Source organism: Passer montanus, unplaced genomic scaffold, assembly GCF_014805655.1.
Source record: "Passer montanus isolate IOZ18808 unplaced genomic scaffold, ASM1480565v1 scaffold9, whole genome shotgun sequence".
Taxonomy (NCBI): Eukaryota; Metazoa; Chordata; class Aves; order Passeriformes; family Passeridae; genus Passer; species Passer montanus.
Genome location: NW_024374367.1, coordinates 12,799,451 through 12,827,374, shown reverse-complemented (window position 1 = coordinate 12,827,374; position 27,924 = coordinate 12,799,451). Strand labels below are relative to the sequence as shown.

General features: G+C 42.8%; 1 protein-coding gene across 1 annotated transcript; it reads right to left on the bottom strand.

The window, feature by feature from the left end:
• On the bottom strand, positions 1-27,865 carry LOC120514102 (D-threitol dehydrogenase-like). Its single transcript, XM_039734232.1, has 9 exons — positions 27,799-27,865; positions 26,650-26,882; positions 19,613-19,792; positions 18,854-18,913; positions 17,377-17,593; positions 12,291-12,499; positions 11,705-11,777; positions 6,565-6,682; positions 1-553 (listed from the first exon to the last, which is right to left on the bottom strand). The coding sequence occupies exons 1-9, from the start codon at positions 27,863-27,865 to the stop codon at positions 358-360; spliced, it is 1,353 nt and encodes a 450-aa protein (XP_039590166.1). The 3' UTR covers positions 1-357.
• Positions 27,866-27,924: the final 59 nt, after the last annotated feature.

The window sequence follows — 27,924 nt, the reverse complement described above, 5'->3', positions numbered from 1 at the left end:
GAACAATAAACTACACAGACCAGCTAATATTGATTGCTTTAAAAATGCCCCCTGTTAAACTTAAATAATAGCCAAATCTCACTGCAGTAAATGCACTTTTATATCATTAAATACTAATTTAACAGAAATGTGACTGCACAGTGAAAAACACGAAAATGCTGGAAAACTGAAAGATTGCCCTTTTTTTTGCCTTATTCTGCTTGTGCATTACACAAGTCTCCAAATTAACACCTGAATGAAGAAAACAATAATTTCATATTAGCTGGCCACATAGTCACACAAGCCAAAGCTGGGAGTCAGCTTAACTCTAATATGCACTTTCCAAGGCCCGTGAGAATGGAGACAGCAGGACGCCTCTCACCACAGGCTCTGGCCACCCTCGATGACCAGGTTGTGGCCTGTCATGTAGTCGGAGGCTTCGGAGGCCAGGTAGACCACGGCAGCCTGCAGGTCCGTGGGCTGGGCCAGCCTCCCGGCCGGAATGTCAGCCAGCCAGCGCCGCACCAGCGGCCGCAGCTCCCGCGAGCGGATCAGCGGCGTGTCAACGATGCCCCTGCAGCGAGCACACGAGGCAAGGGTTCAGCAATGAGTCCTGCCCAGAAGGAAAGGCAGCTCCTAGAGGTGTTTTATGTTAATTCAGAATGTTAATTCAGAAGGAAAGCAGGGTAACAGCACAAAGAAGAAGAGCACGTCCAGCCGGCTCTGTCCTTGCTGAAAGTCGTGGTGCAAACTTCCATAGCGCTCCTTTCCTATCATCACCTTTCGCTGCTGGTGGGCAGCTCAGGGGTTTCCTTTCAAGTACACATACACTCACACAATCTTCCTAGCTAATAGCACAACCCCCTTACTTTTAGATTACTCACAATCACCAGTTTAAATTTCTTTTCTAGGAAATAAGCACAGCATTGGAAGTGAATGTGCCTTGAATTGGGTCTGTCACGGCTCTTGGGAACTGTTGTCCTTCCACCAATTTCTCATCACTCTACGACTAATGTCATACAGTGTGCTTGTGTACAGCCCAGAAACTGAATACAGACCAACTCCCCATATGTCAAACAATGAGGGGAACAAAAGCCAGCACCCTTCTGGACACCAGAGCCTTTCCACACAAAAAAAGGAGGGGCAGACATAAGCACAACACAGCCAGTGTGATCCCCCTTAAACCAACACCCAACAAATCACACTGATTTACCTGTCATGCCTGTTTTTTATTAATGACTGACTCCACTATTTACTAAAACTCTGCTAAGTTTGGTTTATTTCAGGTACCCTAAAAATGATGCTGCAGGAAGCACAATGCAGGGCAAGAATTTGGCTGGCTTTTATGACTTTAACTGCAACTGATTTGTCATACTCCTCCTTAACAACATATTTGTATTTTGCGAAATGTATAATTTTTTCAGCCCCTGAACAAATATATTTACATAACTGTGTCTAACGAGAAATTACATTTAACTTCTCAGAAATGACAATAACTAAAACCTGAACTGCCAATTCCACTTCATTAGTGTGGTAGAAATGCATTCCAAATGTTAATAAAAATTCCAACATGCTGATAAATTAGCGCTTCTAAGGAGCATGTGACACCTTGGTTAACATATTCAACCTCAATTATATTTCTCTTCAGCACCCTGTTATCTGGAACCTTTGCTGGCAATCAGAGGTGCTGTTTTTCAGCGGCCAATTTTCTAGATAATGTAGCTTATCAACACTGTGGGTAAACTTGCCAATGAAATCAGGCTGCACTGAACCACACACACGCTAATTGCATCTCTTTTTTATGCATATTTACAGACTGTCACTTCAAAGAAATCAGTGGCCCATTGAGGCAGCCAGTTAGCTGGAAGAATTGCCTCTTGCAAATGAAAATTAGCAAACAAGCTAGTGATAAATATGAAATGAACAAAGTATAAAAATACTCGTTTTGTTCTGAAACTTCATCGGCATCCCAATTTAGACTTCCAAGGAAATAATTTTTTGAGACAGACTGGATTCTGGGTATGAGATTTACCTTTTGTTTTAAATGAAGGCTGAAATCCACTATTTACTCTGTTATGAAGTGGAACTAATTCAGATTTTCCCCCAAACATTTCTGTTCGCACTAATCAGGCAGGATTTAAATATCAGCTTTATGTTTTATCGTAATTGTCAATAAAGAGCAGAGCAGTTCAGAAACACTGAGCAATGCAGCTCACTTAAGTTCTGGCAATGTAACAAAATCAAGCACATTCCAGTATAGGACTGAGAATGCTTTACTTATTTCCTTCAAGCAGAGCCCCATGGTCTCCTTTGCTTTCCTAAACTCCTCAAGAACTGGTTTTCTTCAGAGAGAAACGTGCTTTGAGCAGCAGACATGAAATATATTGAACTCCTTTCCATTACGTGCCTCTCTGAGCTTACAAAACCATCACCATCATCATCATCATTCTGGCTTTACACTAGCAGAGACCAGAATAAGATCCATATGATTTTCTTTTTTTTTTTCATTTACAGATACATTTTAACCCCAAGGGAATGCATATTAGGGAATAAAACATACAGTCCTCCAGCACAACAGATTTTGCTAAAAAGAGGACGTTTTTCAATCTGTTGGGAAAAATGATCTTTGGTCTGATCACTGCAGTCTGTGAATCACCATGCTGTGCCTCTTGCTGGACCTTTCTTTAGGTTCACTCCACGTAGCAAAAATTTAGATGTGAAACCAAACTACACTACAAATTTTTTGTTATAGAAATGAGAAAAAAATATAGCGCAAAACTTAAAAGTTGCAAACACACATACTGATGGCACTATAAATATTAGGCATGTCATTGATACTACACATCTTCTGGGAAAGCTTGGTGCCAAGTTGGGCAATTTAATGTTGTCGAACCCTTTTAGGCAGATTTTAGTTGGCTCCTAACCAGTTCCAGCAAAGACAACTGCCAATGCATTAATTCCCTACCTCATCTCATATGCAGTGCTGAGCCTATCAGTACTTTCTGTTGCATGTCAATGTAATATCAAACTGCTGGTTCCTTAATGTTAGATATGAGCATCAATATTTCATTATTGATACACAGGACAATGGTGGACATGAAGGGGGAAAAAAAAGACCACTAAGAAAAAAGGAGAAAAAAACAATTGCCTGAAACCTTTCCTCTTTGAGAGACGCATTAGAAAAAATATCACTTACCAGATACTTAACTGGAATTGTTACGTGCACTCAATCCCCAAATGAGAGCAAAAAAAGATTCCATCTGTGTGTAACTTGATTTCTTTCAGATGAGTTATTAATTTGAATGAGTTAAGTACACTCCACTTAATCAGGAAGTGTTTAATCACAAGATCCACTTAATTGGGACATCTCCCAAGGAATTAAGATTTAAGTCCAAAGATACTTACCAGCAACGACTGCTGCTTAATGGGGATAGTAAAGCTGCTTAATTGGGATGCCTTCAGGTGATGCTGGGGTGCTCCTTCACCTGCCAGCTCTGCCTCTCCTTCCCCCTTATGGAGTGTTCCCCACACCTGCAGTGATCCTGCCCTGCCTGCTTTCTGGGGCTGCAAGTCTGGTGCAGCACTGCATGGCTGCCTTCAGAGGAGCAGGGCAGATTGCAGGGCACACAAAGGCTCTTTGCCCAGCAGCCCACACCCAAATCCCTGCATCCCATCGGGGGGTACACACTTCATCCCCCAGGGCTGCTGGCCTGGCTGCAATTTGACCTTAATATTAACTTCCAGCTGCCCATCCCAAAGGTCATCACATAACTGAGTTTCATGTCTTGCTAATCAAGTAATTAGCAAAAAAAATGGACATTGATTCATTGTAATGGCTGCAAAAATTATGTGTTCAATGCTGCACATGGTAAAAACCAGACACCTCCCAGAATTTCCTCTTCCATCACACCCAACACACTTCCATGTCCTGGAACCAGCAAAGAGACTAAACCCTGTGGGCAGCTGGACATCACTCAGTGCTTTGTAAATTCCCTGATTAAAGCCAGGCGCCCTCTGCAGTTCAACCCCCACATTCATTTCAGGAAGACTCCAGGACCTTCATTTTTTGGCGCCAGCTATGCAGTGGCTATGATGTGATGGCACTGGATGGTGGTGCAAGCACTGAGCACAGGCTGCACGATAGCAACAGCATAAGTCAGCCAAAGCATCCAGGGAATCTCAGCCACCTTCTCTCCATGGGCATCAGGTTTGCCTGGCCAGCAAGAGAAGCCTGCATGTTCAATTTTATAAATGCAATAAATCATCCTAAGGACTCTGTCATAACATTTTATGCATTGCTAACTTTTATGCATTGCTCTGCATAAGTTTTATGCACTCATTAAGAAATTAAGTTGATAAAAAGTGACCAGATAGGAAGAGGGGGGAAAGGCCAAAAGGTTTGCATGGTGAAATAATGTTTAAGGCCAGACTGGAGCATTTGGAGCTTCAGACAGAGGCACACTGGGAGCGCCTTAAAGCTTTAATGCAACCATGACTGGGAGGGGCAAAGTAGGACATAAATATTTTACTTATCCAGAGCTGATCTTGGGTACTATTGAGCCTTATATTTACATCTGTTCTCCTCAGACTCCTTAAAATCCCATCCTGTTATAAGACAACACAGGCTCCTGCTGGTGCTGGGTACTCAGATCAAGTGGGTTGAACGTGTCCCTGGTCCTCAGTGAGTCACATCAAGAGACAGCAACAATAGTGGGGTCCACAGTTCCAGGGATGGGTCCAAATGTGCACTGAAAGTGCAGGTTCATATCTCACACAGATAGGAATACAAATGTGAATAGTTATTCACTCAGAAACATGTGGCTTTTGCTCATGTGGTGAGGGATCTGAGCTCCATGAGCTGCTGCAGGCTCCTTCCTCATGCCCAGAGGTCCCTGGGCAATCCCATCATGAGGGATGGGGTTGCCTCCAAGCCAGAGCCTGGAGGCTCTGTGAGGGAAGTTCTGCTGGTGTCCAAAGCAGCTCAGTCCAGGTTCCTACCTGCATTAGGGAAAACTGCTCTGTCCACAACAGGGGACCTCAAAGACAGCAAAATATTTGTTCTCCGTGTGTCCTTCCTGGCTATTCCTCCAAAAAGGCAATACATCATCCCCTTTTTGTTGTAGGATTTTGAGCTCAGAGCTAGAGTTTAAGACAGGTAGAGATGATCAAAATGCAACCCTGTGCTGCCTTGAAAAGTAGAAAGAGAAGCTATTTTTTCTCCATGCTTTGGCAACTGTCTCCAGAAACTTAACTTCTCTAGAAGTGAGTTCTTGCTTCCAAGCTGTACAAAACAATGAGTTTTGATCATTTGGTGCCTATTTTTTAAATTTATGTAAGCTCCTAAGAAAGGGGTAATTCCTCCAGAAAGAGCCTTCTCATCTGTAATTGCTGTGAATGTGGCACAACTATCCCACCTCTGCTGGTGCAGATTACCCGTATGTTTTCAGACACAATTCCTGCCAGGTCCTGCTGAGCTTCCCTAATTCCCTTCATCTCCCCAGCTCCCGAAAGCCAGTGTAAATTCACTAGTGCTAGTTGTAGGAGCACCATTACAGTGCTGCTAGCATGGGCACGGGGAAAATCCCATTAGGAAGTAAGATGCTGTTGAAAGAATCTGTGGATCACGTAGAGCGACGGCTGGAGTCTCTGGTATAATTAGTAATAAATAATCATAAGGAAGACAGCTAGCACAAGCAAGGGGAGAGCAGAGCAGTGGTAAAAACAGAAGCACTTGCCATTAAGCTCTGTGATTTTTTTTCTCCCCCTCCACTTTGTGGATTAAAATATGTAATTTGTTTTCCCTAATTTGATCTACATTATTATCTTCATTATTACAATTTAACTCCTAGGTTAAAATCCTGCCCTTCTTAGTTACTCTGATTGACTTCAATGGTCTACAGAATTTGACCGCTTCCAATTAACGCTATCCACTTGGGTTTCTGCTCAGCACTATCATGCACTGCTAATTGTTTAATAAAATGACTGGTTGGGCATGTGTGTGAGAAACAGGGAGAGACAAAGTGGATCTGGTAGGAAAACTTTTCTTTGTTAATAAATACCCTAAAACATAGAGCTTGAAATCTCCAAAAATAAGAAAAATTTATAATTTATATATATATATATATTTACAAAACTACACCTGGCCTCCTGTGTCTGTTGGAGCTGAACAGTAGCTCAATAACAGCAATAAAATGTAGCTTTTAAAGTGTCTTTGTATTTGTCTCAAGTAAAAAGGGAAAAGAAGTATTGTCTCTTACATGTCAAAACCCCTTTCTTTAACCACAGAAGGCTTGGACAGACTAAGGAAATATTTCATTTGGAAAGGAAATGCTAAAAACTACCCTTCACATTATTGGAAAACCTATTACCAAATGCTAAAACCTCTCCTTAAATCCCTGAGTATACACAGCAACAGAGCAGGCTTGGTTCTAAGTATTTAAACCTTTGTTAAGGAAAAGACAACATAAAAAGGGATGCAATCCACCTGCTAATTAGAAACTTTATTTGCTGAGATAGTGTTCATTTGAGCTTTGTAGAACATTTCATTCCCTTTGTAGTTTCAAAATGAGACTACGTTTTACTTACGGGGAAATGCAGTTGACTTTTACTCCTCTGTCAATCCACTCGGCTCCCAATGTCTGTGTTAATTTTACGACCCCAGCTTTGGAGGCGTTGTATGCCAACTGCTTCTGTGGGTGAGGGACTACAAGGGATTCAGAAGAAGAAAATTATTTATTCTTCCCAAATTAAAATAGCTCAGGCACTACACAGACAACCCCCTGCACTGAGATGAGCTATTTGCCCTTTTCCCAGGTACCAGGCAGGGAGCAGCAAGAATTCAGCCACCTACAACACAAACCCCTAAATATGTATTTTGCCATCTAACAATTTTGTCTCAGCAGATGGGCTGCTGGAAAACAATGGTAAAAATAAAAATAAAGACATTTAAAATATCCCATATTTGGGCAAAGACAAAACCAATGTATTAAACATATATATGCAATACTTGACTGCTCTGAAGAAAGATAAATAATCATATGCACACATGCACGTTCATATATTATACACATAAGTATGTTTATATACTTGTGCACTGTAGCACTAATAAAATATATTATCATATATTCTAAAATATTATATAATCAATAATATAATGTCTAACATATGTATTCTGTGTTATGTAATATCTGAATATTATTTATAATATTATGTGGTAGATAATATGTGATAGCTGAATGTAACAGTAAATTGATTGATATGACATTGTATGATAGAATATGATATAAGTGTATAATAGATTTTTATATAACTTATTATATATAGCTTCTTGGAACAAATTATTCTCCCTAATTTTTAAATTATCCATAGTCTGAGGCAAACACATCTTATGATCTAACTAATGTTTGTGTGGATGTGAACACAGGTGCATCCCAAAAATTCAGAACACCCACCACTTTCAAAATCTGAAGCTTTTGAAAGTGTTTCAGAGATGTCACATGTCAGTCAAAGACAGAAAATGATCAGCTTGCTAATTACAATGTTCAAGCTTGTTAGTGCCGTGTGCTCGGGTGGCTCTGCCCCTCTCCAGCTCAGTGAAAGCTACTTAAGGACAAATCCCCAGTGGGTGTAAAGTGCCTTAAACCCACGAGAGTCAATCCAAGTCAGTCCAGGTGTTGGCATTCACACCCACAAAATATCTCTCCTTGGACTTTTCTGGCTGCCATTAGGACTTCATTAAACAAATCCAGAGCAAAGCATCCATCCATAATTAGCTCTGTATCAGCACAGAGCTTCACTGAGCTGCTGACTCTGATGGAGGGAGAGAGGGAGAAATCAGGGCAAATATCAGTAGTCACAAAGACAGGCAATTCCAGCCTGTGGGGTTGGATAATGCTGAGCCCTGGAAGAAAGGAAATCACTGGGTTTGTGCAAGATTCAGTAGCCAACCCAGCTCCCAACATTTTGATAAAAGCACATAAGCAGCACTGGTAGCTGACATTAAACTGGTCTCAATAAATTAAGTTGATGCATCAGTTCTATATCACTCCCACCCATGGCATCCCAACACACCCACTACTGATTTTATTGACTTAAAGTCTTGGGTTTGAATACGTCAATGTAAAGGGTGGAAAGAAGGTGATAACTGAGTTACCCAAACTCTGAAAGAGCCAAAAAGCCCTGCTGCAAATCAGTGAATATGTGAACAAGGACCTTTGCCTTGAACAGAGATGTTTGTGAATATATTTAAAACACACACATGATAGCAGCAACAATTAGAGGGTTTTCTTTCTGCATATGCTTCAGGTTTGCTCAGAATTTAGAGGCTTTTTCCTTGTTAAAAAGATCGTTTCCTACCATGGCTCTCCTCTGCCAGCATTTATTCTGTGCTCTTTTTTGTTCAATATGAAATAATTTGCATTTTGACCAGCAGAACTGCTTTGCCCTCAGTGTGTGCCTGTTGCCCCCTGATGCAGCACGCCGTGGGGGCTCTCAAAGAGAAGTGGAACGTAATTTCTTGATTAATTGCCATGCATCAGCTCCAAGTTACATACAACTTCGGTAGTTAACCTTGTAACCTCCCAAAAGCAGTTCTTTGCTAAACTTTCCAAACATGTCTGTCTGTGATAAATCATTTTGGTGATCACTTGCTAAGAGGAGAGGAGTTCTGGCACTGGCTCTGCACCTACAGTGCATGTGGGTGAGAACAAGTTGCTGCAAGTCACAAGAATCAGCTTCTGAGTTGGGTGATGGGACACAGCTATCAAAAGTCCTTCCATGGACTTTTGTCTCTATAAGAATATCTAAAGAAGGTAATTAGGAGCATGAAATTTCTCCTGCTGAGACACTCATCCCCTCTCAGTTGGGAGAACTCAAGGAGAAGCCAACAGGTGCTGTGAATCTCTGGTGTTGGATGGGATTTCTGCAGCTAAGCACCCCATACCACCTCCTCTTCCCTTACCTAAGGTGGTCTCTTACAGAGAGAAAAGCAAATCTGTACCCTCCAAACTCATGCAAAATGGGGTTTGTGAATAAAGCCATGCCTCCAGCAGTGTCACCAAAAAATCTGCATTGCTAAGGCTTCTGGTAAGCAAGGACACTCACTCCTATTCAAGACAGATGAGAGGAGAAAGCAGATAAAAATTCTGCCAACTTCAGCTGTATTATGTTTTAAACACCTTTGTTCTGATTTTGGCTGTTTTGGTTTTTTTTCCCCAGTAACTGTTACAGTGCTGTGTTTTGGATTTAGGACAGGAATAATGCTAACACACTGAAGGTTTAGTTGCTGCTGAGCAGGTCTTACTCTAAATCAAGAACTTTTCAGGGCCTCCTGCTAGCGAGGAGGTCAGAGGCAAAAGAACCTGGGAGGGGACACAGCCAGGACAGCTGACTCTAACTGGCCAGAGGGATATTTCAAATCACATGGCATTGTGCTGAAAAACAAAACTGGGCTGGGTTGGCTGGCTACACTGACTGGGCATTGGTCAATGGGTGGTGAGAAACTGCACTGTGCACCACTTCTTTTTTAAGTTCTTTTTTCCTTATTATTATTTACCTCTCCTTTTCTGTCCTAATAAACTGTCTTTATCTCAACCCACAGGTTTCACCTTTTCTCCTGGATTCTCTCTCCCATCCTTAGTGGGAGGGAAGAGCTGTGGGGTTGTACCACAACAACCTGACACTGCTTTCATACCCTTGTTTGGTGCATCAGGCTCCCAGCCTGACCTTGAAGCAGCCACACAATATTAATGAGAGGAGAGCAAACCACTTCCCACTGAAGATATCCACTGTAAAAATTACAGCTCTGAGTTACACCTGTGTGAACGGCCCAGCCGCCGCTGCCGGAGCGAACGCCTGGAATAATTCCATTGGAACACCAGAATCAAAATGCACATATGCAAAATGTATGCAGCTTATCTTCGATTAATTAAAGCTGATTCTGAGCAGTGTATCTGGAAAAATCACAAACAAAAACCTCCCTATCCTGCTAAGTGTCTCCTCATTTTCCTGTATCTCTGAGGAAGGACTCAACCTACAACAACAACAAAAAAAAATATCCCCTAACTATTTCTAGAAACATTTCATACTATGCCAGTTGGCCAACGTACTTAAATAACCAACCAACCAACATATTTATTTAACATTCAGCAGATGGACATGATATGAACATCGTGGTTTTCAGTCGTAGTTTCATAACTACTAGATTTTCTCAATGCCAAGATTCAAACAGGTTCAGAAGGTAAACACATCTCTCCATCTCTTAACTTCTGGCCTAACATGCATTAACTTTCACTGACATTTAAATGCGTCTTGGGATGACCCTTCCAGCTTGCTCTCAGGGCTGCTTTCCAATGCTCCTTTCTGTTCCAGGACAGGTACTGCTCTCAAATGTGACCCCCTGGGCTTGGCTCACCAGCCAAGGAGCTCCAAGCTGGGGCTGGGATGGATGCTGTGTTGGAATGGCATCACCACCCAGCTCGGCACAGCTGTGCCAAGCCCCAAAGGAAAAGTTGGAAAAAGCCTCTCCTTAAGCAGAGCAGACCACTGCTGGGCTGCAGCAGGGCTGGGAGCTGTGTGCCAAACCAGCAGATCCCCAGTTTGTGCCAATTCCCAGAGCTTCCTAACTTTCCCCAGGATGGACTACATCCCAGGAAATTTTGTTTTGTGACAATGATGTGGATGGTGACAGCCGAAGCACAGACCAGAGCCTGACTGCTCAGAGCAGAGCAGGAAAGCCTGAAGTACTTGAAATTTAAAGCCCCACAATCTTTTCAGAACTACTTTTCTTGGGGAATTTTTGTAACTTTACAAAGTTGGGTCCCTGTGTTTAAGCATAAGTAAAACAGCTGGTAAAGACACTTGAAAAAATATTAACAACAACATTATAAATGGATTTTTGAAGAACCATTTAAAGTTATTGTGCAATAAACTGAGTAGAATGACATTGAATGTCAAACTGGGCACAGTAAAAATAAACATTATTCCAAAGGAAAATAAAAAGACTGCATATTTATGTAACCTTCAGCAGATGGACACGATATTAATACAGGGGTTTTCAGTTGTACTTTTATAGCTACTAGATTTTCTTGCCTAACTTGGCAACCCAAGGCACCATTTGATTTTTGGATTTGGACAATACTGCAACAGATGTCCAGACCAATAAAATAAATTCCTAAAGGGCTATGCTTAATTTGTGTAATTGATCAATTTTTGTTACATGGGCTTCAGCTCAGCAGCCTTCCAGATTAGCTCAGCAGTAGGGATTTCATTCCATATGTTACAATGGTTTATTGGTCCTTTTGATGACACTGCTGATTCAGCAGCCTTGGTGCAGGCACCTGTTGGCAATGAGAATGTTATAAAACCCATGGGTACCAGGGAAAATATTGGCACAAAATCCTGTGGGTGGCTTGTAAGCATCTTGTGGGCTCAGCTTCCCACGTGCCAAGGAGTTTGCCTGGAACAGCATGGAGGGAGCAGCACCTCTCCTGCTCCAGAGTCAGAGAAGGTGACTCCGCCTTTTCTATAAAAAGTAATAAGTGCTCTAAAACATTGAGGACAGATAAATGTTGAAAAATGATATCAATAAAAATTTTGTAGGACATTTCCTCTAATACGAAATGTCAGTGATTTACTCCTTCCCAATACAGGTTTAATTGATTCAAATAGCATCGGTAGTAATTAAAATATGGATTCTGAAGCACAACTGTTAGCTCTCATCACTCACCTATTAAACTTGCCATAGATGCTGTGTTAATTATCTTTCCATATCCTTGATTCAGCATAATGCGGCCTGCAGCCTGTGACAGAAATTAAAGGAAAGACCAGTGACCCTTTCTGTGATTGTGCTAATAATGACATGATAATAAATTAGTCTTTTCAGAAGAGTTGATGTGCTAACACATTTTTTTTAGTACCTGATATAAAAACTTGGTATAAAAATGGCTGATGCAGGGAAAAATCCCATTGCCATTTCACACCCCTCCACCTCTCCAAAATTTTTTCCAAAAAATCACAAATGTTGGGAATTCCCCCCTCCAAGTTTTCTGGTTTTCAAATAACCACCCTTCAAAAAAATTTTGGCCATTCTTTAATGCCTGGGCTTGGTTTGCCAAGAAGTACCACCTGGTTTGAATGTATTGACCAAAATCTGTAATTAATATAAAGCAAATCTCTCCTAAACTCCACCAAAACTAGGACCAATTTTATTGTGATAATTATAAATAAAGTGCTGTTATATCTTGACATAAAGTAAACACTTAGAATATTAGTAATCAATTTCAAAACTAACCAGTGCAGCACTTCACACTTACTTGGCAGCACAAAAATAATCCTCGCAAATTAACATTAAAAGTTTTGTCCCATTCCTCCAGGGAAGTCTCTTCACTTGCAGAGTTCAGATTGATTCCTGCATTGTTGCATGCAATGTGGACTGTGCCCCAGCGAGCCACGATTGCATCCACCATCCTTTGCACATCCTCAGGCTTGCTTACATCTGCTGCCAGGGCAAGGCTTTTAATGCCTGCATTGAAATAAGAATGATGGAGTCAGCATGGGAATTCACAGGGAAAAAAAAAAAATTCTATTTTATGATTGTTTTTTAATTCATATATAGAGACATTTTATATATGGCTGTATTTTACACATACAGCATTGTTGCATGCAATGTGGACTGTGCCCCAGCGAGCCACGATTGCATCCACCATCCTTTGCACATCCTCAGGCTTGCTTACATCTGCTGCCAGGGCAAGGCTTTTAATGCCTGCATTGAAATAAGAATGATGGAGTCAACATGGGAATTCACAGGGGAAAAAAAAATTCTATTTTATTATTGTTTTTTAATTCATATATATAGAGACATTTTATGTATGGCTGTATTTTACACATATATGTGTGTGTATATATATTCCACCTTAATTCATTGCTCCACAAGTAGTAGCAGAACGCGTGTTTGTTACTGCAATGCCTTTATAAAGTTGCTGACTGCTGCGAGGTTTGCTTGCTGGAGAGCAGCCTGGAGCCCAGGTGTGGGAGCACGGCTGCCGTCGGGCAGGACGAAGCTTGGAACACTGCACCATCTTCTGTCCAAACCCTCAACTGCAGCTTCCCAGCTCCCAGCCACTCTGCAGAGGCTTTTCTTATGCCAGGTCCCCCCAAAGATGCTGCAGAAATCAAATTAATTTGTCACAAACTGCTCTCTGGGTGAGCTACAGCATGCAGAGAGATGGGAGCCTCAGACAAACCAAACCAGTTTTAGGTGGGAGCTAAGTGGGAATACCTGCAGGTGCACAGGTATGGCAGTCACAGTGACTTATTTATTGCAAATCACACTGCCAGAATAATGCAAACATCTGGGAATGATTTACCAAATTTGAAACATGAAGAAGCTTTGCATTTTTTCCTAAAATAATCAAGCCACTGACTTTTGCACCAGGGCTGATCTGTAAATAACTTCATTTAATTCATCATAAAAATCAGCTTTAAATAACCTTATTGTTAGACAGCATAAGAAGCCTGCTGAGGCATCTGTTGCCACTGGGATTATACCCATCCTCAAAGCCAAACAAGGCTACACCAGTAAGGGCCATGGTGAAATGGGTCTTAATTAAGGAAGGAGGGAGGCAGCCACTGGGGTTGGACCATGATCAGCAGTCTGGGAAGGAAGTTGCAGCTATTAAAGCAGATCTATTTCTTCTATATAAATGACAAATTTGTTCCACACTGGTACCTCTTTTAGATCATTCTGATGAAACATTTAAAAGAAGGGATAATCCTATTCCAGGAGGAGACTCTCCCAAAATGAAGCTGAGATGGAGGTTTCCAGGAAAGCAAGGCAAAGCAGGAATTGCCCAGTGGTGCGTGTGTGAAAAAAATTACAGGAAAGAGTCTTTTGTATGGAAAAGCTCCTCCTCACCTCCAGTGCCTCCAGGAGTTGTCAGAGTGCACAGCCTGAGGTGATGCCACTCTGGGTGCCAGGGCATGGGAGCTCCTGTCCCTTTCAGGGATGGCACCATTCTCTTGATTTCCATGGCAGAGAAAAAACACTGACAACTAAAAAATGGATGCATGCTCTGCCACAAAACAAGACCTCTTATTTTATGGCAGGTTTCATGCTAAACATGCTGAAAGAATAAGGATAGCCAGACAGCCCCTGTTGCTCCTCCTAATTGTTATCAAGACATGTAACACACAGGGAGTTGCTGCAATCTTCCTTTTTCAATTTACAGATAAAATGGGTACAAGTGTGTTACTAATGGTAACAGAAAGACTCTTCACCTGCCCTCCAACTCTCACCCCATTTAGAGCTTCATCTTATAGGTCAGTTTATAAAAATGAGACAAAAGGTGCCACATGTGAGTGTCTAGTGAAGAAGAAGTGAAACCAAGCTCACTTCAAACCAGAGTCCCACACTCCATGTTAATCAGTTTATCTGATATTCCTGCACTCTGAGAGGGGGGAGGAAACCACTTTCTGTCTCTCCACTGTCCTCTCAAACCACCTGTTAAAAATAATAAATAAAACAAACTATGGGAATATAGCTTCAAATCTACAGACACAAGACATCCAGCACAGGATGATGCACAGGTGGGGCCAGTGCCTCTCCACAGTGCTCTGCTCACTTTTGTGGGGCTCATGGAGGCAGGTTTGTGATGAGGGGGGCAGGAGAGGAGCCCAGGGGCTCTGTGCTGGAGACAATCACTGTGCTGGATATGCCTGAGGTGTCCTTCTGCAGGGACAAGCACACGTCCCCCTGCCACGGGCTTCATGTCTGGTGTCTCGGCATAAATGGAAGTAACATGTTGCATATAGACAAGAAGATCAGGAGTGACATTGCACAAGGCATTTGCATAGTTTACAGTGAAAATGCACATTTTAAAAATCCCATCAGACTAATTCTTCCCTTAGGGTACAGGCAGTGATTCCCCCTGAAGACAGAGGTGTGTGTAGTGGAAGGCAACCCTTAGGATTTTTTGGTTATGTTTCATCATTTTTGGTTCTTCAGTCAGGATCCATTAGTAACTGTTGAAAAAGGTATTCACACAGGATCTAAAAACAAAGAGCCCTGCAGCCAAGGGACGTACACCCGAGCTGTCTAACAAAGCTAAAACTGAGATCACAGGCGTTCTGATGTTTAAAACTCATCATGAAATGATGGCACCATCCCAAAAGGCAGGAAAGGGCTCCTTGATATAAGAAGCAGAGCAGCTCTAAGCAAGCTAAGCAAAATGTTTTGAAAATGTATCAGTATGGGAATGACTTGGGGCACTGAGGTCCCAACTTTGAGTTAGAGATCTACAGCCATAGAGAAAAAAAATCACAGCCCCTTTCTCCTTATTACAGCAGGAAAAATACGTATTAATGTTATGATTGCTTCAATTTACTCATGTGAATATTTTGAGTGTAAAGCTAGCTGAACCTTTTTGTCAAAATTTATTTCCAACAGAGCATGATACTTCTTTGAAGCCAAAATGTTTCATGGAAACATTGATTTCAACAAAAAGTTTTCAAGGGAAAGCTTCTGAGGTCCAGGCTAGAATCTCTAGTTACCTCTGGAGAAAAAGAGATTGAAAACCTGACCTTTTCAGATCCTTTCCAAAAACGGGCATTTGGATATAATTCCCTTGCACAAAAGCTTTACAAAGTTTGGGGGTTGTTCCAACAGGGAACGACAATAAATTCAAAACCTCAAAACCCATCATGAGATGGAAGAGATGTGCCCTGACCAGCTGCACTGGTCAAATTGATAGATAATATTTGACCTCAAAGGATAAAGATGTGTAAAGAGTGAGGAGTGAGATTTTCTTTACTTTAGACTGCAATAATATTTGCTATGCCTCATGACCTCTCCGACTGCATTTTGGAACAACCCCCCACCTCCTCCAGGCTGGCAGCCCACTGCTGAAGGAGCAGAGATGTAGGGCAGCCATTGAAGGGTAGATGATCAAACTCCTACTGAAAATGCCCTGGAGATGAGTTAAGTTCATTTTCCAATAGGCTGTTGGCATCCAAAGTCTCATGGCTCTATCAAGTAGCCCATTTCTATCCGAATAGCTCTGCTTGATATGCAGGATCTCCCAGGGAAACAATGTCCAAAAGGAGAGTTAAGGTGTAGGGCACAGCTATTTTGTGCCAAAACCATCTGGCTGTGGTGCATAAGAGAGTGAAAAGCTTCAGGGAAGGAGGGACTGGATGACTCAAAAATTTGTAATAGGAACTGGGCGCTTTCTTCTAGGTCATTATTTGGGATCAGAGCTTTAACCATTGCACTGACACTCCATGTGAAGTGTCTCCTGCTTAGCAGAGCTGGGGTTGTGCAGACAGGGGTGTTTTGTTTTAAATGTTCTCTGGGGAGCCTCAGAGAATTCTGGTACCTGAACCAAAATGACACCAATCCTTGTCTCTTCCCGAGACTGAGTGATATAAATGCATCTGCAGGGGCTGGTTTTGCTGGAGAATATGGTTTCTAATGGTCCAATCCCTTGCAGAAGTCAGAGTGGAAACAAATACTGTTGACTTTATCCAGGTGGGAATGTGAAAATTTCCTGAGTAACTGTCCATCTTTAGAGACAATGAAGTACTGAACTTTGAAGAAGGCTCAGGTGCAATCTCACAGAATGAATTATAAATTGAATAATACTTCCTTTCTTTTATCATTAAAAATATATTTCCAGTTTCCTTTTTCCCCCTTTACAACTGCAGTTTAGCACAGCTCTAGGGGGAAATTTGATTTTATGTTACATTTTCTTTTTTTACTGCTAAAACAGAAGTGGCTTGTAGAGGATTTTACCTCTTATTTGGGATTTTACTTATTATGTCTATCAGTATTTTGTTCCCACATCTGACTTTGCATACATGTTTGAAAGAGGGCTTGAAAAATGACTTGTCTTCAATTTAAAGAGCACAGTGAGAGATTCAGACTGACACTACAACTACCCTGTTTTGGTGTTTTGGCTCGTGGTAGGAAGAGGGTTTGGAAGAGGGTGAGTTTGTAGGCTGTATCTTTCATTCACCCATAGTGAAGCCTGCATGATTTACTTTGAGCAGCACCATCTCTGTTCAGTGTGGTCATTCAGATCTCACTTGTGCAGGGTGACCCTTCTCTGTTGCTGTCAGCAATGGCTCACCACTTTGGACACTTTTAGCAAAGAATTTTGTTTGGATCACTTTGCCTCTCTAGAGGAGTTTATATTGATAAATAACTCTCGCAGATGATGTGGTATCAGTGACTGCTGGCACAACACTGACAGGGCAGGAAAAGCTTTATGCCCATGGCATGAAAATCCTCTACTCCAACCACTTCCCCACCAGGGCTGGATGGGAGGGATTGCTCTGCAGAGCAGCATCAGGTTTGAAGGAGGAAAGCCACCCATTACAGCGCCCACCACGCTCAGTGCTTACCTTTGAGGCTGAGCTCACATGCCACCGCTTCTGCCTTGGCAAGGACCAGATCCACCACAGCCACTTTAGCCCCAGCTTCCCCCAGGGCGTGGGCAAAGGCCCTGCCAATTCCCTGCCCTCCTCCTGTGACGTAGGCCACCCTGCCGTCCAAGCGCAGCCGCTCCAGGATGCGGCGCCGGCTGCAGCCCCAGAAGACATCATCCTTCACCACTTCCATCTGAAACAACACAAACACCCTGCACAGTCAGGGGCAGAGCTCACCAACAGCTGTGGAGGACTCTGCTGGCAAGACCAAGGTGGGAGCATGAGCAGGGATCCATGTCTTCTTGGCCCATTAATTAATACAAAAAGTACCACTAATTCAAGCCCAAAAGCCCCCTTATCCATACAGATATTAAGTTCAAACAGAGCACTGAGGTGCCAGACAATTGAAGAAAGGCTGTGCTTTAGGGAGATGCTACAACCATTCCATTTTCAGGAGAGTAGTGTATGGCATTTCCTAGCCTGGCTTGGGTACAAAGTCTCAGAAGTTGACTGATTAGTCTTCCAGTTATTTCATCCCCAGGGCTGGCTTGGGTACAAAGTCTCAGAAGTTGACTAATTAGTCTTCCAATTATTTCATCCCCGGGGCCAATCTTGCCCTCAGGCTCAGCTAAGAGGGTAAGAACAAGGTTCCAAAGGCAGGATTTGGGTCAAGTAGAGTGCAATCAAAATATCTTCACAAGGCTGGTGCACAAATAAAGATATCAGCCAATAACTTAAACCAAGCTGTCATCTGATCAGCTGCCATACATCATTTCCCCCAACTGGAATCAAAATGCAAAATACAAGATGTTTAAAATATTGAGCTTGAAATGCCAGGAATTACCAGTGGGTGTAGCTTTGGGAGTGCTCAGAAACTGCAAAACAACTAGCATGTTTGGGTCTGGGTTTACTGAGGAAGGCCATTGAGATTCCAGATGGGAATTTCATTACAGCTGGATGATGCCCACTACATAAAACAGAGAAAGATAAAAGCACGATTTTTTCCTTGGGACAAGCAAAATGTAAGGCCATGAAAATACGCAACTCAGAGAGCACAGGAGGGCATCCTGTGCTGCATTGGAGCAAAAAGATGAACTATTTCAGAAATTTTGTATTGGTTCATTACAGCTGGTCCTCAGCTCCATCTTCCCATGCATGGGAAGGATGGAAGAGCACCAGGCACTGAAACCTGATGAGCAGTACACCAGTCCCTGCAGAGACTCATCACAGGACCAGCTGATCTGAAAGGCTTTGCAAGGAATCAGCATTTATCAGCTTTAGTGCAGCCCTGGACTGGTGATGCTAAAGGGTGCCAAGCTCTAAGCTGCTAAACCCATGATCATGGTGCCACATGTTTGGGTTCTTGCCACCAAACCTCTGAAAATTATTTTGTCCTTGTCCTTGGCAAAGTCAAAAATATTCCCAGAAATGCTCACAGAGAGGAAATACCCACCTTGGACTCAATCACTGCATCTGGAGGCACAGGGCTCCTTCGGATCAGGCTCAGTCCACTCTGCACAGGCAAAATCACCTGCAAATACAACAAAATCCTCATCTGCTTGGTACCTGGCTTTCTGTCACCCAAATTCCTCTGATATGAAGGATAACCCTCAGGCCTCAGTACTTTTTCCCCTACTCCTGTTCTTTAGTTGAAGCTGCCTCCAAGACAAATATTTCAGGCATTTGTATTTGCTCCCATTCCTCTTCCAAACTCATTGCTTACACAAACGCCTGGGAAAAAAATGCAGTCTTGTCTCTCCAGTTTCTAAAATCACAACATATTGTTTGTGCATCCTATTACTTCTTCTTTTTATTCTCTTTGCTGACTCCTGTTGTGCTGGTGATGCCCTACAGCCCCCAGAACCTTTAAAGCAGAGTGGTAATGCTTTAGTTGTGCTGTAGAGCTGATTATTTACTCTTAAGTGCTCTCCTTTTATCTTGCCTTTAACACACTATAAGATGTAGACAGGGCAGGGACCACTCCTGAATATAGAAACTCATACCTAGAGCTCAAGTGAGGTGAATTATAATAAAATCTGAGTTCATTTTAGGTCCTTTGGATAATGGCACCAACAAAAGAAGTATTTTAAAGAGTACTTTGCAAAATCCATAGATACAGCACTGCGGGCACCTTAACCAATGGCATTGCACTAACCTGCTCAACACGAGGATCTGAATTAATAACTGAATTTAATTTTCTGACAGCTAGTACATTTTCATCTGATACATTCTCCAGGTAGACTTGTCCTTTCATGAGTGTATTCTCTACGCAGATCACTGCATCCATGCTCAGCAAGTGGTTATCCATGACAAAGCTGTAGTACTGAACAGCATTCCTTTGATCAGCATCAATAAAGACTATATCAAAGTGCTCATCCTCAGCATGTAATGCCTGGGGAAAAAAATTATATTGGAGAAAACACTAATTATTTACCTGAAAGTTTAACATGTTGCCATTAATTTGTTGTTTATATAAACCCCAAACCAGACAGAAAGTTGTTCTTTTAAGGTAACACTGCTAGAAATGCTTTGGAAATCTTGGGAAGTTTTCCATGCTTTGCAAACAATTCTTCAGCAATGAATCTCTGAACTTCTCAAGGAAAATCAGGATATAAAAGAGGATGGCTCATCCCAGCTTATGGTGTTGAGAGTCACAGGAGAAACACCTGCATACCTTGAGTCAAAGTAAATTGATCCATCAGGGTGAGACTGACATCAAACCCTGACACTGAGGTGCTGCAAGTCCTCTCCTCTCAAAAGAGCAACTATCAACAAATTGAAGAGTGGCAATTATACCAGTCTGGGGAAAAAAGGAGGCATAAGGCAGATCTGGGAATTGCAAACTAGTGTGTCCCACTTCAGTAGCAGGAAAAAGGTTGAAATCCCAATTAATATAGAATTATAAAGCACATGAAAGAACAGGTCATGATAGAGATAAAGCAGCACAGCCCCTGTGAAGGAAAATGATGTTTCTTTAATCTAAAAAAATGCTTTGGATGGCTCAGCAACAGAGAGGATAAAAGAGAACTGGCTGCTATCATCTAATTGGATTTTCAGAAATGTGGCACACCTTCCCTCCAAGCAGGCTGCTGATGATAATGTATAAAAGTGTTGATGGATGACCAGATGGGAGCCTTTACAGCCTTCTCCTGTGGCAGTTAATGCACTCGCTGCCCAAGAGGCTGCTATGGAATATTTCAGATTCCATCTGGGACTATTTAACTGCATCTGTGTGTGTTGCAATGAAACAACAGCTCATCCACCTATCTCAGGGAGCAGAAATGCTTTCAAGTCTTTGCATTTCAAGGGAAAAGAGAAACAGTTCTGTTTTCCAGAAGTCACTGTCTCTGCCACGACTTTTAACAGTGCTTCTTGCATCCAGATTTCCCTTTTGTGTTTAGAGACATTGTGCACAAGGAGTGATGAGCCATCCCTTGGGAAGTACCAGCAAAAGCATCAAAAAAGGCAACAGAATGTGAAAAACTGGTTTGGTTTTGGGAGTAAGTAAGGTTAATGTCTCCCAGAGAGAGATTTCAGGAGCCTTTCTGAGGCAGGAGTGTGTGGATCAGACAAGGAAATTGAGGAAAGCAGATTGTTGAAGCTCTGAACTCCTCTGTTGTGCAAACTGGTGTCATTGTGAGCTTGTTAGTGGTGGGGAATTAAGCTTGGATAGCCACATTTCACTGTGGATGCTTGATAGCACAGAAACTCTGCTGAAAGCATTCACGAGCCCACATTTAGGACACGTTACACTGTAATGAGAGAAGACCTTAAGGCCAAATATATGCTGGTTTATTATAAATGTAGGAGAAACTGGGACATCTGGATTCCTGGGATTAATCTTTTCATCTCATGACCAACAAGAAAATCTTGCCCTGGTTCCCTCTTGAGCCACATTGGTGGAAAGCAGCAGGGACATTTTTGCTACTGTGGAAGAGAATCTTACATCAGGCTGCACCTCAGTCACTGTGTCCAGTGTGGGTACTTCAGGAGGGGTCAGAAGATGAAAGCTGGGTGCAGGAGCCCATCACAAAGAGAGGTTAGAGGTCTCATTCCTCAGCAAGAAGAGCCAAAGCCAAATTCAAGTAATTATCATGACTTATCACCACTTTCTGACTTGTAACCTTCCTGGGTGGAGGGGGTGGGGGGCAGACATTCAGAAACAGATGTGGCCATGGCTGAACATATGTTACTCCTGCTCCGTGGGATGGCTCCCTAATGAAAAAGAATCTCACTTTTATGCATTGACTTCATTAGGTCCATATGGAGTTGTGCAGCTCTCTGGATATTAGCTGGACTTCTCATTTCAGCCCTCTTTCTGTACTGCCTACCTGCTGACAGCTTATCTCTTTCTTATCTGTCTTCTGATACAGATAAACCACCTTTCAACATCACAGCATCCATCCCAGGAGGGTGCTTGGGTTGGATGTGTAACCAGGGCACACCAGCTTGTCCTTGGGTGTGCCAGGCCATGGTTTCTAAGACATTTCTCTTCTGCCACTTCACTGAGTCCTGAATGGCCAAGCAGAAAGGTCACTTGGGCATCCAGATACCTGACACATGGAAGGAATAACCTGAGTTTGTCCTGGGACCTGCCATCATTTGAGCTTCTTGTTTACACAGGTTCATAATTGCTGCTGGGTTTTCCATATTTAGCTAGAAACAGCTCCAGGGCTATAAGAGCAATCCATTAAATTCCTTAAACCAGACTTACCTTCTGAGCAGCCTCTAAACAGCAGGATGACAGCCACAGGGAGAGGAAAATTCCCTGTTTCCTGGAGCTCCTTGGCTAGCAATACACAGGTCACCCAGGTAGGTGTTCACCATGGCCAGAGCACCACTCTGGAGAGGGTTTCCTCACTGCCAGCACCCACTGCTGGACAAAACCAGCCAGAAAATAAAAGATCTGCTCTAACTGCAGAGCCAAGCACTGGAAAGACGGGCACAGTGGTTGAGAGGACAGCTCCATGCTGTCCAGTATGGATGAGGGGGTTTAAAATGAGGGATTGACACCCTGGCCCTCCCAGCACAGACTGGGCCAGGCCCTGCCTGGGACCTCACAGCACTCTGGAGATGCCATTGTCCTTTTCTTGGAGAGGCAGAGCCCAAATGCCTCCAACTGTGAGGAAAGCTGAGATCCAGAAGGAAATAATCTGCCTGCAAAATATCCTGCTGAAACTAATTTCCTGAGTGTTTACAGTGCAATCCCTGCTCCTTGCTACAGAGTCATCATAGATGGTAACAGATGGCAATAAGAGTTTTAATTCAGAACAAACTTGGCTAAAATTAATGCTTTTGCTTACAGTGAGTCATTAACTTCCTTTCAGATTAAAAAAAAAAGTGTAACACTGCATTCCATTGAGGAGATGTACCAAAAGTGACCATGAGAAAGGGCACAGCAGCACTGCTGATGGATACAGCAAAGGATCAGGGAGAGGACATCCTGAATAAAAACACGAATTAATCTTCTGCCAAAGCTCAGAGCAAACTTGATTGGAGTCCTGATCAGAAACAACACTCTCATAAGGCACATACAAACTCAATCAGAAAAAAAATGACTGCCCAGTTCCTTTGATATGGATCATACAGTCAGCATATTTGTAATAAAGATGTACTCAAAACTTATTACCTTTCTTGTGCCTTGTTCTTGACCTAAATGTAATAGCAATCCATCCTTGGGGTGCACAGAATACATGAAAAAGTACAGTTTCCTTTTAAAACACCATTAGAATATTTTACTGTGTGTGGACATACACTCTTGTTACTCCTAAATGCTATTCTATTGAGAACAGTTTATATTCACCAGCAAAGCAAAATCTCTAGGGAAGCCAGAGAGGGAATGCAATTTCTAGTAATAACAGCTCACAACAGTGAATACTATCCACTTATCCCCACAATTTCCAGCTATTTTGGACTCCTTTCTGAATTAACCTTTCATATCAAAAGGAGCAATTCTAGAGCACACTAGAGACTCCGACACAATTTCATGCATAATTTATTCACTCAGTTCAACATTAAACGCAGAGTCCTTGACTTTGTCAAGGTGGATTCTGTTGGCAGACTTCACAAGCAGCAAAACAGGAGAAATGAGATCTGCAGCTCAACCTCTTCACCTATTCTGTCTGCTAACAGGAGGGAAAAAAGAAGAAAGCAAACCCTGACATGCTTCCACACTGCCCTGCAATCAGCAGAATTGGCTGCAAACACCGTGTTATTTTTGTGTTGCATTTTCAATTTGAAAATGGAAGGATCAAAATAATGGATGGGAATAATTTCCTGATAGTTTGCATTCCCTCCAGACTCAATCCTGCATCCATTGTTCATCAAAATCCACTGGGATTTGAAGGAAGCTCTTTGTGCAGGATCAGGCTCTTGCTGGTAGCAGATCCATGGCAAGGCACATTATCCAGGCATGGCTCAACAGAGTTCAGACTTCAGGGAAGATTTGTTGGGAAATGTTTTTAAACACTGGCCCAGGACACATTAAATAGGTAGCTAATTCCCACCAAAGACACCTGTACCTGAGACTGAACCTGAAGAAAGGCTTCCCCTCAGTCCACATTTTAAAATACAATGTAGAATTCCTGAAGCCCTTCGGCACAGAGGGTTTGTGGTCTGTGTGAGCTCTGTGCTCTGCTGGGGACCTCACCCAGCTTGACAGTGTCTCTCCTCTACGTGGGGAAGGTGGAATTTTATCACCGTGCCCTCAGGTATCAAGTGAACCCTACCATGTATTTGAGATATCTGGCACCTGTCTGAGACTTAGCATCCCTTGACAGGTCAAAATCCCAGATGTTTTGTGATGTGGGACAAGAGGGAGGGAAACAGGCCAACCCCAGTGTTGTGTGACAACACAAGGGAGCACCAAGAGGCTTCAGAGAACCTGGCCAAGGTGCTGCCATGGATTGCTGTGCTGCCTTTGCTCTGCTCTCTGCTCACTCCCAGCCCTGCTGGGCCATGGATTTGGGTGAAGGAGCCAAAGCCACAGGGGTGACATTATGGCCCCACTGTCTGAGGTGCACTGGCACAGATTTTATCCTTATGGCAACTGCTGCAAGATCTGGCAGCTTCCTGTAAAGGGCAGAAGCAGTTGTGGGGACAGCCCTGGACACATCCTGCAGCACCTGGACGATACCTGAGGCTGGGATGCAGCTCCTGGTAGACTAGTTTTACACCAGAAGGGAGAGATCATACTCCTTCTGCCAGTTTGGACACACTGAATCACAGGTTCATGCAGCAGAGAAGGAATCCCCTGACAGGTAGTTAATCTATAGACCATATGACATTTTCTTGCTTTGAATGGGCCAGGGCAGTGAGGCAAATCCTGCTTCCAGGAGTTGTATTTCTGTGAAAATTTGAGGAGCAGCAGATAAGCAGAAATATTGCCTTGCTGTACTCAGCTTAGAAGCAAGATTCAGCCATCATCATCAAGCAAGAAAGCTGCACCAGACACCTCCAAAGAGCAATTGGTGGGTGACCAGCTCTGCCCTCCAGTTTCTACACAGGGATGAGAATGACACCTAGGGCTGCAGACTCTGCAGGCAGCAAGGACAACCCTTGCCAGAATCCAGCTCTTCTAAACCTCGCTGTGCTCCTCAGCAAATGCTAGCCAGCTCTGCCTCCCCACAGACCATGAGGGACTGAAGTGTTCTCCACCTCCTCTGTGAAGCTGAGCCGTGACAGCCCTGCTGTGCCATCCCACCCCCCAGCTCCTGCCTGTGTCCTCCTGCCTTTCAGCAAAGGAGCCTGCTCATTCTCCAACCTACACTGGTGTCTGGGAGGGAAAAGGCAGCATGCTGTCCACAGGCTGAGCCCCTTCCACATCCCCAGGCATCCCATGCAGCTGCCACACTGCAGCTGGGCAGCCCTCAAGAAGCCCAAAATGCAAATGCACCAGAAAGGCCACCAAATTCATTGCTTCAGCATTTACAGCCATTGTGGATTAAACCTGTAGGACAATCCTGATTGTCCTGATACTGACGACAAAACGCCTGCCACACTGAATAGCAAAAGTTCAGAGCCCAGTGCAGAAATCCTGCACAGAAAGGTGTCCCCATGCTGGGAGCTCTCCTGCCAAACACGAGCATCTCTGTTCCCAACAGCTCCAAGAGGCATTTGAAGTTCTGAGCACCTGCAGAACTGGGGTCAGGATGTGCCTTCATGTTGCAATTGGAGGATATAAAATCAATTGCAACATTCTGTTTTAAGGATTTAATTTTCATGTCTTTGCTCCCTTCTTTAATCTCTACACAGCATGTACTCTGCCTGCCTCTAGATATTTTAATTCAGTCACAGTAAGTCAGTTGCACAGAATGGGCACTAGAGAGCAACAGCAATTCAATTAATTTCACACTCACTGCAGGGAGCTGGGATTTTAAATGCTGCACATTGCAGGTGATCTGTAACATTTCGGTTTTTTCATATACTTGCAAAGCTCTTTGTTTCTTTCTTATCAAACTTGGAGGTCATGAAAACCAGAGGTCAGAAAGCTCCTGGCCATTTCATTTCAGAAATAAATATGGTGCCTGCTAATGCAAATAAAGTTACAATCAGGCTCACACTGACACATCCTGATTGAAAGTGAAATCAGATCAAATTGATTTGTATTAATAATAGAAAGGCTTTTTAATGAACCTGGTATGGGCACCACCTGTCTCATGCTGGACCTGCAGCAGCCTCCTGGAGATCCATAAACTGGAATTAAATGTGAGCTGCCAGCAATCAGAAGATTTCTCTGTCTTGGGACAAAGTCACCAGTCAGAATGAAACAAGTCCAGCTAAGGCATTATTTGTCAGAGGCTAATCACTTTGCTCTGGAAGTGAGAAAGTGGGGTCTAATTCATCTAAGAGTTTGCTGTGGGGAAAAATAGTGTGAGGTTTTGGCAGAATTACAAACTTCTCCAGGAGTTTCCTAGCTCTTGTGAACATTGGGAGAAAGCTGTCCTTCTCAAAAGTTGGCTCAGCAGGGTACAGATCCATTCTTCCTGTTTGTAATATTTGGAATTAGGGACCCAAAACAAAGCCAACCCTTGTTGAGTTAAACTGCCATTGAAGCCTACCGACCTACACTGAGAGCCTGTGATTCCTCTGATCAAAAAGCTGCAGGATTTTAGTTCAAAGGGAGAAAAACTGTCTTGTGTGACAGAGCTGCCCCAGCACACACTGGAAATAAGAAATAACCTTGGTGCAAGAGTGTGTTCAAGCAAACCAGAGCCACAACCCAGCATCATGTGGGCAGGCTGATTTTACCTCCAAGGTATCTGCCACTGGTCCCACTCGCATGCTTATCTTTTTGCCATCTGAGGAATAATCAAATGCCTCCTGGCTGTTCACTCCGAGGTACGGCTCTTCTGCACAGGCAAAGATTTTGCCATTGTCTGGCAATTCCTCTGCAATAGCAAGGATACTGCAACCTTTAAGCTTGCCAATTAATAAAATCTTCCTGGCTCTGATCATGTGGACAAACATCCTAAAAATTTGGCCTGCGGAAAGACAAGAATGAAAATTTGAAAATAAAACCGTGAGAAAGACTCTACTTTGTTCACAGTGAAAATTAGATGTGCCTTTTAAGTGATCATTAAAAAACTCTAATCTTAAAACACTCTCAAATAAAGGTTTAACCACAGAATCTGACAAAATTTCACCTAAAAATGCAGCTAAAAGACAACAGAATAAAAGGACTGATTTTAAATGTAGAACCTTTATCATCAATGCTGCTATTGTTCAAGTGCTTGTTAAATAGTGCTTGAAATATTGCATATTTTAACATTCCCCCCATATGAAAATGGCTTTGAGATGGCTCCATATTCTTTCTGGAATCCAGCATTAAAAAAAAAAAAATCACTACATTACCTTGCATTTGCTCTTAGAGTCATTATCCCTAGACAGCACCATCATTTAAGAAATTTATCATCAGTGGTGTCCTTCGAACAATGTATTAGTGTAATAGATTATAAGAGTACTTCACTGGGATGATGTATTACTCCAAAGATGAGAACATCTGGGAAGAATGAATCTGGGAATAGATTTAGTGTAATAGGCTTTATAAGAGGATACAAGCCTGAGTATTTCTGCTTGTAAAGGTGCTTGGCCATAGCCACCTTCACCACAACAAGCATATAAACCCCTATCAGACATCCCAAACCCAAATCAGAAGCACTTTTCCATCCCTTTCCCTTCCAGGAAGGTGATGATCTCTTGGCTGTTCACTGAGGGATGGGGCTGGCACTGGGAATTAAAGCACTTGTGTGTGGGCACGTGTGAGCAAATACAAGGGCATGGAAGGCAGGGTACAGGAACACTCATGACAGAGGAAGATCAAAGCCCACAGGAAGCTCATGTATTTCTTATAAGTAATTTCCCACATTTTATGAGTATTCCCATGGCATTCATCCTCACTACTCAAGACAAAGTAGAGGATGATAACTTCAACTTCAGTGAGAGCCTTTACACCAATCTGGTGCATTTTCACCCTCTTGGCTGAGCAACTTGCCATTCAAAGAGCCAGAGGCACATGTTTCCTGC

What these genes read in the sequence shown, in the direction of transcription:
- LOC120514102 (XM_039734232.1), bottom strand. Translation starts at nt 27,865, where the DNA reads ATGCACCAGATTGGTGTAAAGGCTCTCACTGAAGTTGAAGTTATCATC. An exon ending in CCTCTACTTTGTCTTGAGTA is followed by an intron (nt 26,883 to 27,798) that starts GTGAGGATGAAT and finishes GTCTTTCCGCAG; the next exon opens with GCCAAATTTTTAGGATGTTT. An exon ending in CAGTGGCAGATACCTTGGAG is followed by an intron (nt 19,793 to 26,649) that starts GTAAAATCAGCC and finishes TTTTTTCCCCAG; the next exon opens with GCATTACATGCTGAGGATGA.